Source organism: Nematolebias whitei, chromosome 1 (assembly GCF_014905685.2).
Source record: "Nematolebias whitei isolate Nwh7 chromosome 1, NemWhi1, whole genome shotgun sequence".
Classification (NCBI taxonomy): Eukaryota; Metazoa; Chordata; class Actinopteri; order Cyprinodontiformes; family Rivulidae; genus Nematolebias; species Nematolebias whitei.
In genome coordinates this window covers 38,835,958-38,852,360 of record NC_056498.1, presented here as the reverse complement: position 1 = coordinate 38,852,360, position 16,403 = coordinate 38,835,958, and the positions used below count along the sequence as shown (strand labels likewise).

General features: G+C 43.1%; 1 protein-coding gene across 1 annotated transcript; it reads left to right on the top strand.

The window, feature by feature from the left end:
- Nucleotides 1-252: 252 nt before the first annotated feature.
- Nucleotides 253-14,289, top strand: ovol1a (ovo-like zinc finger 1a). Its single transcript, XM_037684388.1, has 5 exons — nt 253-472; nt 10,780-11,003; nt 11,130-11,336; nt 11,541-11,685; nt 13,534-14,289. Exons 1-5 carry the CDS (start codon nt 373-375, stop codon nt 13,851-13,853), a joined length of 996 nt encoding a protein of 331 aa, XP_037540316.1. The 5' UTR covers nt 253-372; the 3' UTR covers nt 13,854-14,289.
- Nucleotides 14,290-16,403: the final 2,114 nt, after the last annotated feature.

Below are 16,403 nucleotides of genomic sequence, written 5' to 3'. Positions count from 1 at the left end.
CGCGCGTGCGTGCGTTAGCTCAGGGATATCTGCCGGGTTTTTTTTTTTCCTCCACACTCCCGTTATTTCCGAGCGCTCTCTGTTGAACTGCTCACCTGAGCGGACTCACCTGCCCGGGAGGAGCGCGCGCCTCCTCCGCCGAGCTGGAACTAAACGAGAGAAAAGAAAGATAAAAAAATAAAGGGGTGAAAGAGAGAAGAACGGCTGGAGAGGAGGAAGAAAAGAGAGAGAGAGAGAGCGCGCGGCACCTTCTCCTTCCTGCTTTGAAAACTTTTACCTGCTGAGTTCTGACGTCGCCGGAGCGGGTTCTGTTCCGAACTTCCCTGAAACGAGCAGCAGAACCGACGGCTCGGTTCTGGTTCCGGAGCCGGCATGCCGCGGGCCTTTCTGGTGAAGAAGGCGAACTGTTCGCCCATGAAGCGGAACTGGAGCGAACTCCCGGACCACAAGCGGGGGGACGTCTACATCCCAGGTGAGTCCACGCTGCGGCTGCATGAGAGCCATGTTTGTTTGTTTGTTTGTTTGTTTGTCTGGAGCTGGAACCGAACCACAAACATAACAGAGGTGGGGAGGGGTGGACTGGTTTTGGAGCTTTTTACGCACAGGTTGGAGATTTATGCGTTTTTTAAATGTTTGGTTTGTTTTTTGTGGAGCAGGTGGGGGGGGGGGGGGTCGGTGCTGAGTGTAACGGGGCCGTGAGTACCGAATAACGGGAAGGACAGCGGGACCCCGAACCTCCACTACCTCAGAGGGACCACTGGATTATTTTTTATTTATTTTATTTTATGCGTAAATTTGTTTAATTTGCGTAAAAAACAACAATTCCTGCCTCCAAAATCAGATAATTTCATCCTTTTGATTTAATCTTAATCACGTAGAATTGGATTAAATCAAATGATGGGTTGATCAGAATAAAGGAAAGTTCTGGTCTTGGGCCCAGCTGGGCCCGTTGCTTCTCCTCGACCTTCAGCCTCTCAGTCCTTCCTTGTTCGGTCTGCTCGAGTCTCCCTCTGGCGCTTTTTACTCCTCAACTATAAACCTTAAAGAATAAAAGACATTATTTTACTCTGCTGAGGCTGGGGGGGGGGGGGGGGGGGGGGGGGGGGTTGTTGCACCCCCACCCGGTCCGGGAGAACAGTCCCCATTGTTGCCCACTGGAACACCTCTCAGATCAGATAACAACTAACGGACTACACCCTAAACCTCTCAGTCCTGCACCCTTCCCCCCTCTCCCCTCCTCTTCATCACCGTTACCTTTTACTCCCCCCCCCTCCCTCCTCCTCCTCCTGGCTGTTCGCAGTTTGAAGGTTTTAAACTCATCAGAAAAGAGAAAATAAAGTTTTTTTAAAGAAAAGCGCAGACAGCCTGAATGGGAATGCGTTTTTACGCACCGGAGCGCAATTTGGCACCAAAAAACCAAAACATCCTTTATGTTCATTATTTTAAACAGATTTCGACTCCAAGCCCAGCCAGTTGTAGAATCTCAGATTCGGACATAATTATTAATATTTGCATTATTTTGCTTTTATTTATTTATTTAATTATTAAGAACCCTGGAGCGCCTGTGCGTAATGGCGCAGAAATAATCGACCCGGCAACGGTCTCAGTCACAGTTTCTGGTATGTGCCGTTACTTGATGTACCTGCTTTGTGCGTGCGCGCGTGCGTGCGTCCTGCTCTCACACACATCCCCCCCAACACAACAGAACAGAAACACACAGGTATGATAATTGCCTCAGAGACAGGAGTGTTTGTTGAGCGTCTTTTATGAGACTCAGATGCGTCAGTTTACAGTAGTTTGGACAGTTTTTAAAGGTGTGCGTGTGTGCGTGCGTGTGTGTGTTCTACACTAATGGTCCACAAGCATGTGCCTCAGCCTGTTTCTGACAGTCTCTAACTGTTTCTCCTCCACTTCTCGAGCTTTAACGGAAACATTAGACAGTTTTGTGCCACATTTTTTTGGGCACTTGAGACAATAAAGGTGCTGCAACAGAAAGCTGTTTCATAAACAAGAAGTGCTGCGTCAAGGCACGTTGCTGCTCTGCACGCCAAAGTTTAAAATCAAAACGTCTGACCATCAGTTAGCACTCAGAGCATGTGTTGGAGATGACTCTCAGCTACTACCACGCCGAGTTTCAGTTTAAAAGCTGCCAAATTGACTGAGAATTAGCCGTTTATGTGTTTGCCACTGTAGATTGGCTGCGGCAGCCATCTTTAATCAGGTTGACTCCAAAAGTTAATCAGTTGCAGACGTACATCCAGTGATTACTTCCTGAAGGTTTTATTAAAATTCACCCGTTGGTTCATGAGATATTTTGCTAACAGACATGGGCAGTTACGTGATTGCCCCACCTATCATGGTGGTGTGCAGTGGAAATTAATAAAACCATTAAAAAAAATAAGAAAGTGCTCCATTTAAGTGTTTTATTTCTGGATTTGCATAAATGTCCAGTTAAACTCATTCTTTCTCGTTTGGTTTCTGCCGATGTCGTTCTGTCTGTTTCAAATTGTTTGAAAGTTTTTATGTGTTTGGCAACAACAACAAAAATAAACCAAACATGATAGATGGTAACGTTATTATTGTTTAAACAGATCCGTCTTAAATTAAACTCGGAGCTTTTATTTGTCTAGATTTGAAAAAAAAGTCAGTTTTAGATACAAAAACAAACAGAAAATACTTTTATCCTCTGCATAAAGAAGTTAATGAACTCCAGTAATGTCTAATTTTATTTATTATAGTGCAAATATTAGTCTAAATAATATATAAATTAGTTTTAATCTCATGAATTCAATTGAATTGAATTTAATAAGCTAAGCTAACTAGCTTCCTGCCACTCTGGCTGATGTTTTCAGACAAGCCGAGGAAGCTAACCAGCTAGCTAACTGACGCAAGCTACGCTAACTCATTACACAACACTCTGGTTGAATGTTTCCAGTCAGGACGAGCTAAACTATCTGGTAGGTTAAAAATAACTAGTTTCTTGACTCTCTGGTTGATGTTTCCAGATAAGATGTTTAAACTACCTGATTAACTAACTAAGCTAAATAAGCTAAGCTAACTATCTGCCTGTCTGCTTGCCTGGTGTTTCCATTCGGGATGACTAAGATAACTAAATAATGCGCTTGCTATCTGGTGCACCCAGTAGAGATGGGCACCTGGTCACCCATGACCTGGTAAAGAACAAAGTGGGTAAAGAAGATGAATGGACAATAACTAAATTAGCTTGCTAAGTTAAGTTAAGCTAACCCGTTGGCTGCCACTCCTGCTGAATGATTCCAGCCCGGATAAGCTAAAGCCAAGCTAGCTGCTTGCCATTCTGGCTAATGTGGCTAGCCTTTTATTTTTAGAGACAAATATAAAAGTTAGATCTTGTTCTTCGTGAGAACGTTTGACCAAATAAAAAACAATAAATACGCCTCTCAGAAAGTATTCAAGGACAAGTGTTTAATCAGTCTACCTCTAATAAAGCCACTGGGGTCAAGGGTCAGCTTCCTTTGTCAGAGCTAAAGCTGCTGCAGGTTAATGTTTATTGAATGGAAGAAAATGTAACGGGCCGCGGGAACAGCCTGCTGCTGAAGACAATACACCTTTAGCAAACACACGCCCCGCGGTTGATAAACTTATCTACCGATTATTGACCTTTTCTTTCAGCAGAGCAACTCTACAAAATGAAAACAGTGCTTTAAACGGTTCGAACGCTCCCGTTTACCGTTTGGGAAGAAACCGGCGTTCATAAAACCGAACAGACTCGCCTCATTCATACGTGATCGGGGGGAGGAGAGGTGAGCAAACAAAACGAGAGGAGATTAAATATGCAGCTAGCAGTCGTGACCACGGAAACCATCGCTGCAATGGAGCTAGAGGAAAGATTTTAAGGCGTTCCACTTTATTAAAAACTATTGTCATGTGGGTGACTTTTGGCGAGAACTGGCTCCAAATGAACTTGATTTGAAATGACCACGGTGTGTTCTTAGTAAACGCTCAAGTTTAGGCTTTTATTTTCTTGCAAAATGCCTTTTTTTCTTAAACCCAACAACAATTAAATATTTAGGAAAGTTAATGGTGTCAGGTCAGTTTTTGACCCATTAATACACATAAAAACCCAATTACTCTGTTGAAATTAGCATTGCTTAAAGCAGGGGTTCCCAACACTGGTCCTTGAGGAACGCCATCCTGCATGTTTTAGTTGTTTCCCTGCTCCAACACACCTGATTCAGTGATTTTATTACTTACCGGTACTCGTGTTCCGCAGAAGCCTTTAAATCACCCATATATTAAAATCTGGTGTGTCGAAGCAGAGAAACAACTGAAACATGCAGGATGGTGTTCCTCAAGGGCCAGGGTTGGGAACCCCTGCCTTTAAAGGAACACTTTCACATCTGCTCACTTTGCACACCAAAGATTTAAACATAGATCTAATTAGATTTGTTAGTTCTCTGGTTATCTAACGTGGACAACTCTCAGCTACCACCACAGCAAATTTTAGCTCAATATCTGTCGAATTGACTGAATAATTTGCATATTTGAGTTTGTTAATATTGATTAGCTGTAGCAGCCATCTTAAATATGGTTGACTCCAAATGTTTATCAATAGTAGACCCACATCCACTGATTTCTTTCTGAGAGTTTTATTCAAATCTGTACTCTGGTTTATGAGATATTTTGCTAACAGACAGGGTTAGTGATTGGTCTATGTATCTAGAATGACTCAGCTACACCAAATTATCGCTCATCATCTCTAAAACTGACGAGTTGTAGCCACGAATAAACAAAACAAAGTGAAACTACGTTCCAGCTGAGGAAGCTGGTTGTTGTGTTAGTTGTGATAACATCTGTCTAACAGAGGTTTTTGTTTTGCATCGTCGAGCTATCGTTTGTCAGAACGCAACATACAAACGGATATTTGTGAAACCAGGCGAAGCGGTAAAACGTGCCAAAAGAGAAAACTGAAGTCGGACTTTGAGCGGCCTTTATTCATAAAACATTTAAACTATGCACCTGATTTCCACAAATGAGATACTGCTGGATTCCTCGGGTCAGCCGGAGGTAAAACACCGGACGGCTGTTTGATCAAAATATGGGTTTCCTCACGAAACTTCCTGGAAAAGGACGGAAAAAGAATTGAGTCATTTTAGTCAAAGTTGCCTAATTTGAATTAGATCGTGTGAAGAGGGGATGTATTTATCCATCACAGTTTCTTGTTGTTGTTGTTCTTCTTACTTCTTTCTTCTTCTTGTCTTTCTTCTTTCTTCTTCTTCTTCTTATTAGGGGTGCACCAATAAATCGGCCGGCTGATGCATCGGCCCCGATTTCCCTAATTTTGGGAGATCGGGGCCGATACTTACATGAGAAACTGATTTCACAGATTTAAAAAAAGTATTAACAACAATTGTCTGAACTTCATTTATATTTCAGAGCACTACCTCATGTCCAGTGAAAACAAGTTTGTGTTGTTTCTAGGATATTGTTCAAGGGTATGTTTTTTTTCAATAAAACAAGAGTGGACAATTGAAGGTGCGTTGTGACCTCATAACACCTGACAGCGTCGCTTGTAAAACAAAATCGGAGACGGCAGGTGAGACTTTTTAGAAATCGGTGATCGGCCAGAAAACTGCAATCGGTGCACCCCTACTTCTTATTGTTGTTGTTGTTGTTCTTCTTCTTTCTTGTTCTTCTCCTCCTCTGCATCCTCTGTCCTCACTTCCAACTACTTCCATGTCTTCTCTAACTTCACCATCCCACCCATCACAGCTTATTGAAGGTTTAAAGGTTTCACGAATGATTTGGGACAAAAGGGTGTCAGCAAAGGTCAAAGGAAAGGTTTCAAAGAGAGCAATGAGTCCAGCTATGTTGTATGGTCTGGAGACAGAGACATGGACAAAAAGACAGGAGGAAGAACTGGAAGTGGCAGAAATGAAGATGTTGAGGTTCTCCTTAGGAGAGACAAGGATGGAGAAGATCAGGAATGAGATCATCAGAGGTACAGCACAGGTTGAACAACTGGGAGATAAAGTTAGAGAGGACACACTGAGATGGTTTAGACTTGTCCAGAGGAGGGACAGTGGTTTGGACACGTCCAGAGGAGGGACAGTGGGTATATTGGTAGAAGGATGCTAGAAATTCAGCTGCAAGGAAAAAGACAAAAAGATCCATGGATGCAGTTAGAGAGGACATGGTGGTAGTTGGAGTGAGGACAGAGGACAGAGTGAGATGGGGGAGGACTCGCTGTGGCCACCCCTGAAGGGGAACAGCCAAAAGAAGAAGAAGAAGCAGCAGCTTATCGAAGACCTCGGGTCATTTGGACCCAATGACAACAGAAGGGTTCAAACAACTAAAACCTCTGAAAGTCCTCAGGGATCCATGTGAACCTTGTTCTGCATCACACAGAAGCTCGTGGTTGTTTTCAAGTGCAAATAGAGGCAGCAGCAGCTAGCTGTAGCACCTCCAGCAAGAATAGACTTCTGCCAAAACTACCAAGAGGGTTCTCAAGAACTGCTGTGGAAGTTTGGAGACTGGGAGCGTCCCTCGGGAGGTTTCCTGGACATGTCCAGCAGGGAAGAGACAAAGACCCAGAATTTGGTGGAGGGATTCTGTATTCTCTCTGGCCTGGGAACACCTTGAGGTCCCCCAGGAGCTGGAGAGTGTTGCTGGGGAGACCAGGGTCTGTTTTTCTCTGTTGCCTCCGCGACCCAACTACGAATACGTGGTAGAAGATACCATTTGTTCTTCAGTATGGTCATTAGTAAACCCTATTCCTGGTTCAAAAGGCCGTCTACGATAAGTACGATACGATTTGTTCACAACTTTCCACATGACTTCACTTCAAACGAGCTAAACTGTCCTTTTACCATCAGTTTCGCTTTAGATCACTTTGACCATAACCTGACGATGAAACACTGCGTGAGTGGCTATGAATAGTATGAGTTGGATAAAACGGTGCATAATGTCTTCGTAGCTCTGTTTAGTTTAGAATAAAAGTATAAATGTGCACGTTTTGAGTCGCACCAGTAACAATTAATGAAGGACGCTCAGCTCGAGTGTCAGTAAACTCCGTCCTGGGATCAACGGAACTCTGTGGGCAACATTTCTTTACCAAATATGCTGCTGAGGCAGAACAGAGCCGTTACTGTCCCAGTGTACCGTTAGCTCCGGAGGTTTACAGCTCACCTGTTGTGTGTTCTCGTCTTTAAAGCTACCTCATTTGCATTTGGGCTTCTTTTTTTTTTATCAGATTGAGACTCGGCAAACTAAACTGATTCATTGTTTTCACGGAGGACAACCACACCTGCCTCAGGGGCCACCTGAGCACACTCATCTGCGCGCCTTTAACGAAGCGCTGTTGGTTTCTCTTTCTGTCGCTTGCTTTCTTTGGCGTTTTGTTCTGCTCGTGCACACATATCACACACACACTCTGACATCCAGCCCTGCGGAGGTGGATTGTTTGAGGAAGGTACAGAGCTGGTGCTGCAAGACTGTCTGGTTGGACAAGTCTAACTGTAAAGGGGATGTCTTTGTATACGTTTCTGTGTGAGTGTTCCTAGGCATGTGTGTGCGTGCAAAACAAGTCGCACTTAACAATAGGCCAAACAGGAGCACGCCCTAACACATGAATGCATATATTTAATTCTGCGCGTTTGCTAATTGAGTGATTGTGCAAATATGAAACGTTTGTTGTGTAACTCTGTAATACAATAATTTTCTCCCTCGGTGGTTGTTCAAGATAACTCTAATCCACATCTGCTACAGAAGCTCGTTTAGCAATCAGAATGATTGGGCAATTAAATAACTGTCTTTTAAAAGAGCATCCCACTGTTTTAGATAAATTCAAACATTTTTAGGTAGAAATCAAACATTCTTTGTTGGGCTCTCTTTCAAACATTTTACTTCTGAATCAGCGTGGAAATGAACAATCTAAATGTAGATTTCCATTAAAAGAGTGTAATTACGTAGGAGATGGATACCTTTTTGCTTGTGTTGATTAGCAACAACAAATGACATCTAACAATGAGTCAGGTCCACTGGACAGATAAAAATAAAAATATTAAAAACTTGGTGAAACGTTTCGTTTTTTATCCAAAAGTCTTTTTGTCAATCATGACGAACAACATGTCGTCAGCAAACAGCATCACATTTTTTGTATTTTTATGGAAATTAGATGGATAAACACAAATGTTTCTAGTATATACCAGTGGCCGGTGCTTAATTTGAGCCGGATCCTACCGGAACAAGACCGGGTGCGTTCTGGCAACTGTATGCTCGGATCCGGCAATTCAAATCGCCGCCCCTTAAAAGTCCAAAGTCATCACACATTTTTATTTTATTATTTATTAAAAATACAATGAGAGGAGACGTTGCCCAGTCTGTGGAGTGGATATTATAGACAACTAGCTTGCGTAGCTTTAGCAGCTAATGTTAGCAGTGCAGCGCTGGATTCTAATGATGAAACTGGAAAATCTTAAGAATATGGGGAAAAATGTAGAAACAGTTACGAAATGTAACATTACAGCAAATACAGTAGCCCCTCGCTACTTCGCAGTTCGACTTTCGCAGACTCACGGTTTCACGGGTTTTCATCGGAAAATATACACAAAACACGATTGGCTGATTGATGGATGGCGACCAACCAGAGCACTGTGCTCTGTGTCCCGGGCACTGATTGGCTCAGTAACTGTAGCATCAGTCTGTCTGCTCTCTTTTGCTGTGCTCTTTAAGGACCAGGCAGCCCGGTCCCCATCCGGGGACTGTACCTCCAGTGTCCGTATGTCCTTGCCCACCCTCCTTCCCTCCCTGTCCACACAACTCTGGGCGCGCATCTGGGGGCGCCTTCTCCCGTTGAGGGCATGGCTGCCTGTGGAGACCTTCCTCCGCGCTGCCCGTGTCCTTGCACTGGTCTCCCTGGGACCGTTGGAGGAGACCACGTCTAGCAGGTGAAGGAGGGTGGAGGTCACCATGCAGGCAACGTGTTAGCCCTCCAGACGTGCCCCTGCCGCCGCACTCCGATGCCTGACAACTCGAGCTCTTTCCCGGTGCAACGCTTGCTATATCAAGAAGGACGATATATCCTATTGCGGGGGTGTCTGGAACGTAACCCCCACAATAAGTGAGGGACTACTGTATTGTAGAAGACAGTAGTCCCTCACTTATCGCAGGGGCTACATGGTAAAAGTTTGTTCTGATTCGTTGAAAAAAGTTTCAAAACTCTAAGCAAAGCTACATATCTAGCTTGCGCAGCTTTAGCAGCTAATGCTAGCAGTGCAGCAATGGCTACCGATGATGAAAATGTGGAAATTCTTTGAAATATTAAAAAGGATTGGGTATATATGAACTCAAAGCACAAATTGAAATAGTTTAACCACAAAATCCAAAGTAAAATTTAATATGAGTCAAATTATCAGAAATGTTTCATTTGACTCCTAGCTTAGTTGTGTTAGCCATGGATAACTACCAAAATCGTTTTAGTTTTTAAACCTTTATACTACACAGTATGAAAAATACAGCCAAAAAGGCCTTTTTATATAATTACATGGTTTATCATTTAAACAAGTATTAAAAAATTACAATTACACGTTTAAATGTCATTAAAAACGTCTACAATCCGATAACTACAATTTGATGACAAATTTTATATCAGCTCGTGTCTCTTTTCCATATTGTCTCATAAACATACAGAAAAATATCCTGAATGAAACTAGCGTTAGTAGAATAAACGCACGTTGTAAACAAAGATGTCGGGAATATTACTTCTTGAAGTTTGTATCGGGGATAACTCCCAGATACTACCATGCCAAAATTTATCTCATTATCTGTGAAACTGACAGAGATAAAGTTATATTTGTGTTTTTTAAGGTCGGTGAGATGTGGGGGCCATTTTGAATTTGGTTAACAGTTAATCAGTTGATGTGAACCCAAAGATTACTTCCTGAGTGTTTCACTGAAACTTGTCCAGTAGTTCATGAGACATTTTGGTAATTGATAGACAAACACTTGTAAAGAGAAGCACTTGCTTGATTTCCCACCTTTTATGGCATTGAGAGATAATTGGCTCACGCCTCCCTTTGATTCATCCGTCCATTGTCTTCTTCTTGTTCTGGAGTTCGGTCTCTGGCTCAGCATCTTGAGCAGGGAGGTCCAGACATACAGTATCTTTCCTCAGCCACCTTCTGTTCTGGGAGGACTCCAAGGCGTTCCCAGGCCGTCCAGGAAACAGCACGTCCTTCTCTGGTGTCTCCTCCCGGTTGGATGTCCCCAGAAAACCTCCCTAGGGAGGCGTCCAGGGAGCATTCTTAACAGATGCCCGTACCACCTCAACTGGCTCTTCTCGATGTGGAGGACCCTGTAGAAGAAACTCGTTTCAACAGCCTGTATCCACGAGCTCATTCTTTCAGCCACTACCCAGAGTTTGTGGACAGAGGTGAGGGTAGGAACGTAGATCGACCGGTACACGGAGACTACGGCTCAACTCCCTCTTCACCTCAACGGACCAGCTCAGAGTACGCTAGCCACACGATCCATCTGTCACTCTCAAGCTTTATTTTTCCCTCATTCGTGAACAGAATAGTTCGATAGTTTTGGAACAACAAATTCACCTTTCACCATCTGCTCACTGCAAACCAGCCAAACGACATCTTGGAGTCTGATTTGTCTCCTCAGGACCGAGTGGAGACTTAAATCAGGGCCAGCTCAGATGATCGTAGGAATCTTGCTTTCAGTCATTAGTTTTTGTATTTTATCAGTAGATCGTGGTCACATCATGACGACTGTTCCTTCTTCTCCTTCCAGTTTCCATTTTCCCTCCCGCGGTCCTGACGATGGAAGCCGAGGCCAGTCCTGCGGAGACTCTTCCCCTCTGCCTCACCAAACGCTCGGTGTTGGACGCTCACGCCGAGCTGCCGTCCAGCACCGTGCTCGGAGAACCCCGCAGCCCGGCCGGTTCGCTGGAGGGGAGGTCGGACATCAGGAGGAGGTCGCAGGGCGGCTCCTTGTACGTTCGATCCAAAATTAAGGTAAGGAACTCGTCGAGACGTCTGCAGGCAACATAAACGTGTAAACTCGTGTACAAAGCAACTTTAAATGGAGGAAGTTTGAGCCTGACGACGTTAAAAAATAACTCGTATTTCTCTCTGTCACAGGTGACGACCGGTGAGTTACCTCCTGATCCCGCTCCTCTCCTGCAAGCTCCTCCCCCTGTTTCTGACCCCCCACCTTCAGCCGCACCGGCCTCTGTCATGACGGCTACCACACCGCCGCCCCCCTCGGAGGCGGTCTCCATGGTAACCACATCGCCAGGTCAAAGTCAAAGCACGACAACAGCAACAACAGGGGGATTTGTGTGCCAGGTATGACTCACCGACCGGTTCAAGGGATCCGTTTTGACTAAAATATATATATTTGTTTTATTATATGCCAGTAAAATAAAATGGGGAAAATATAACAACATGTTTCCAAAACTAGTCTAAATTCAGTGCTTTTAAATCAAATATACCAGCTTCAAAACTCATGTGAGTTTAAACGTAGAGTAAAATGTCCCGGCCGTGTTTCAGATCTGCCAGAAGACCTTCCAGTTCCAGCGGATGTTGAACCGACACGTGAAGTGCCACAACGAGACCAAGAGGCATCTGTGCAGCTTCTGCGGCAAAGGCTTCAACGACACCTTCGACCTCAAGAGACACGTGCGCACACATACAGGTATTCACTCCCGTGCGCTGTTTTTGTTTTGTCTTCTTACACTAGCCGTCATCAATGTGCTAAAATTACAAATTGGTTTCACTCACAAAATATTTGTGCTCAGGGTTTTAGTGTTTTACTTTGAAATATCGAAGCTGCTGTGATTTATATTCAAACTTAACAACAAACTTTTTAAATGTAGCTTTAGTTCACGTTTTTGTAATAATTTCTCAAGCTCGGCTCGGACGCTTTGCATTAGCGTCATCAAAATATCTAAAGGCATTTTCAACAAGTCCGAAAACTTCATTATTGAACGGCGGACATTAGCATTAGCCGGCTGTTTCTGCTAACGTCAGCTAAAGTAACAACTGACCGTTACGCTGTGACTTTCTCAGGTATTATGTTAAAGGTATAAAGTTAAAGCACCATTACAAAATGAAGGAGTGTTGAATTTAAACACAGCCAGAGAAGGACAAGAAAAGCTAACCGACTAGCTTGCGCAGCTTTAACAGCTATTGCTAATTACAAAAATAGGTAGAAAATATGTATAATAATAATAATTTTACAGTATTAAAGTGCTTTATTCATAAAACACTAATTAAAATTATAAATGAAATACCGGAGCAGAAAAACAAAGTATTTGTGTAATTTAGTTTGGTAAAGTGCATGCTAGCCTAAGCTAAAAACACAGTTAGTCTAATTAGTAGTTCAATAAACATTTTTAATTCCATGCCAGTTGCAAAACGTTGTCTTGTTAGCAATGATGCCCCAATTTAATGTTTCCACAGCTCAGAAAAATAAATATTTGACCTCAGTACTAGATTGCACATTTTTAGCAGCTAATGCCGCTAATGACAAAAATGGGTGGAAACTCTTAGTAAAGTGGAAAATATATATATAACTTATGGTCAGTTTACTGGATTACTTTATCTGTTTATCCCCAAGTAAAACTGTAAATGATCACATCAACAGAAAAATATACGTTTGCGTTCTTTAGTTTGCTAACATTAATGCTAGCCCGAGCTAAAATAATATTTATATATATATATATATATATATATATATATCCTTGGAAGCACAGAAATAAGTTAACATTTTATGTTGGTTGTCAAATCTGTGTTAAGGTAATACTGAGTAGCGTTGCACTTTTTAAAATATTTGTTCACAGTAAACAATTTTTTCACATAAACTTCTGATTAATGTTTAGCAGCTAATGCTAGCAGCTAATGCTGGCAGCTAATGCTAGCAGCGTAGCAGAGAACAGACAAAAATGGGTGGAAGATATTTAGAAAATGTAAAATAAATATAATCTAAAATTACTTTATTTATAAAACTGGGGAGTGGTGGCGCAGATTAGAGAAGGTGAGTCTGTGGTCGGAAGGTCGCCGGTTCAACTCCCTGTACCAACAACATCAAAATGTAGGTGGGATAGATGAAACACCCACACCTGCCTCCACCCTCATTTGCTCCACTTTGGACCCTTGAGCAAGGCCCTGAACCCCCACCATCTGCTCCCCTGGGCGCCCTACATGGCAGCTCTGCTCCACATGGAGGCCGTGGCAGCTCGGTGGTCTGTGGTTGAGTGTGCGAGTTAGTTCACTGTGGTGACCCCTGAAGAAGAAGAATATAACTTTATCTGTAAAACTATGTAAAACTGGTTATAAAACTCATCAGCAGACAAAAACTTTAATTTTTCTACTTTAGCTTGGTAACGGGACTGTTAGCCTAAGCTGAAATCAAAGACGATGTTTTTAGAAGCAAAAAAAAAAACAAGTTGTATTTCGTGACGTCCACGTTAGTGCTGATGAATGATTTCAATGTTTTTCCCGCACAACCAACCGCTGACGTGTTTGAAAATGTCTCGTCCAGGCGTCCGTCCGTACAAGTGCACGCTCTGCGACAAGGCCTTCACCCAGCGCTGCTCCCTGGAGTCCCACATGAAGAAGATCCACAGCGTCACGCTCAAGTACGCCTACAAGGAGCGGCGCAACAAGCTGTACGTCTGCGAGGAGTGCGGCCACACGGCGGCCACCCAGGACGAGCTGCTGCTGCACCTGCACACGCTGCACCCCCACAGTCCCCTGCTGAAGGGGAAAGCCGCGAGGAAGGCGGGGGGTGCCGGCGGACTCATGCCGGGCTCTCCGCAGGAAGGCGACAGCGACGACACCAACGGGTCGATCGGGCAGTAGAACTTCAGAATAAACTCTGACGGGACGGACGTCAACTCTTGCACAGCAACGTCAAATCTACGATGTTTACTGTAAATATGTGGATATTTATGGGTTTCTACTGTATGACGGATATTAATAAGGCTGACTGCCATGAGCCAAAACATTATGACCCTTTCTGGCGGTGCTCAAACATCTGTTGTCCTTTATTGTCGTCTGCAACAGATGTTGTCAGGTTTTAAATTTGGAGCCACCTCAAAACATGAGATTACTTTTTTTTTTAAAGACAATTCTTGTTTGATGATGTTTTCTTCAGTGCAGTGGTCATTATGTTTTGGCTCATCTTATGTTTCTTTGTGGGACTGTATTACCTGTGGGTTTCTCTGTACAGCAGAATATATATATATGTATATACATATATATATATATATATGTTTTTCTATGGAAGTAATTCATTAAAGGGAGTAATATATGACACTAACTGGACTAATTGTTTTATTTATTTAAAAAAAAAACTTATCACTCCTGCTGCTTTATTGAGTCCTGACACTGAGACTTTAGGGTCAGAATTTGAGTTCTTGTATGTAATTTGGGTCAGAAACTGGTCTCATGGGTCATTTGGGTCAGAATTTGAGGTCTCATGGGTCATTTGGTTCAGAATTTGAGGTCTCATGGGTCATTTGGGTCAGAATTTGAGGTCTTGTGGGTCATTTTGACCCAAAGGCAGCAGGAAGTTAACATGAAACTATCATCCCTTGAAGGAATGTGTATCGCCTGTTTGCATGGCATAAAAAAAACAACTCGTGATTTATTAGCAATTTTACTTCTGTAACATAGTTCAAGTGATTTAAAGGGGGCTCTGAGGAAAAGTTACGAACATGTAATGTTTCAAGTCACTTGGAGGATCTCCTCCAGCAGTGAGTCAGAAGGTTTCCACAAGCAGCCGTCGTTTCAACACCACGTCTGTTGGAGCGGGATTACCGCGGTGGCCACACGCTCCTGTTTGAGGCCGTGTTTGAAGCCAGTAATTACATATTTTTAACAACAAAAAGTCTTGAGACAATAACTCAAGCAGTTCACACCCGTGTTTGGAGCGTCTGATAATTGAGCCATCATTTAAAAAAGCTGAGAAGTAGCAGTTAAAGAACAAAAACAAAAACTGGAAAACTTTTTTTAAGCAAACATTAAAATAAAACAGATATCATCAACGTAAAGATGAACAAAACAACCCCGTTAACTTCCACTGTCCAAAATTGACACCAAAATGTCAATTTTCTTAGGAGCTGCCATTTAAAACAAAAGTCCCGCCTACACAGCCTCCTAATTCGCTAACAGGCTGTCAATCATAGTGCAACGGGACAATTTTATTTAAACTGCAACAAACTGAAACCACGTATATTTGAAGATACAGCAGCAAAGTAAGAGCTACGTCAAAAATCAACACCTGAGAAAAAATAATAGTATAAAAAAGTGTGTTTTGCTTTTTTTTAGCCAAAATAATAAAAGTCCCGTTCATTTAAGTCAAGGGGCGGGGCTTAAAAGATGTACTACAGCTAGCCACCAGTTTAGACATATTTACGATAATTATCATATTCAATAGTTTGAGTCAAAGTTTTTCCTCACTTGCTCTGGTACGAGGTGGACACGTTCTCTTCCCTCTCCTGTTCTCCTCCTGCTTTTTGTTCTCTGCGTATGGGAGCTCCTATTTTTACACATCTTCCGAAATGAAAATTACTGTTATGAATCTGACCAACTGGACTTTTCGACGCAATCAACAAAATCTTTTCAACAAAGCGACAGGGTCCTGGAGAGCCCTCATGTCTGCCCGGACGACACGCATGCAGCTGGATATGTCTCTGGGGACGTGGAATGTGATATGTTTATCTCTGCTGTCGATCAAGGACGCCGAAATTGCATATAATTGTATTTATGATAACAGGTTTCCTGTTTTTGGAATAGTCTGGTTCCTGGTTTAGCAACATACAAAGAAGACGGCCGCTAGGCTGGCCTGGTCAGGCTGCCGCATATGTGAAGGTTTGGTTTGTGCTTTGAGGACTCAAAATCAGCTGATTTACGAGCTAAACCGTAAGATGGAAGTGATTTGTGAGAATCGCAGGCCACCTGTGGCTTTGGGACACGCCAGCATAAAACGACCTTGGAGGGGCTCGTAAGCACGGACCAGTAGAATGCACCCTTATCTGGCCATTTCAGATCTTGAAGGTACCAGTAAGACTCAAGGCTGACAAGAAAAATAGTCTGCTTGAATAAATCAACAATTGTGTCTTATCTGAATCTGACTACCCTGTTGGCTTCGAAAACAGGCCGACATATCAATTTCTCCTGGGAAATGTGTAAACTAAGGAAAAGCTTCATCTATCCCCTACTTCCAAAGTCATCCCAAAGATCCAGTCCCCCGGCACAAACAGAGCAATGTTGTGTATGCTGTTCAGTGTCAGGAGGGCTGTGATCAGTCTTACATCGGGGAAACTAAACAGCCACTGGCCAAAAGGATGGCCCAGCACAGAAGATCAACATCATCAGGCCAGGACTCTGCGGTCTACACTCATCTCC

What these genes read in the sequence shown, in the direction of transcription:
- ovol1a (XM_037684388.1), top strand. Translation starts at nt 373, where the DNA reads ATGCCGCGGGCCTTTCTGGTGAAGAAGGCGAACTGTTCGCCCATGAAG. An exon ending in GGGGGACGTCTACATCCCAG is followed by an intron (nt 473 to 10,779) that starts GTGAGTCCACGC and finishes TTCTCCTTCCAG; the next exon opens with TTTCCATTTTCCCTCCCGCG. An exon ending in CAGGGGGATTTGTGTGCCAG is followed by an intron (nt 11,337 to 11,540) that starts GTATGACTCACC and finishes GCCGTGTTTCAG; the next exon opens with ATCTGCCAGAAGACCTTCCA.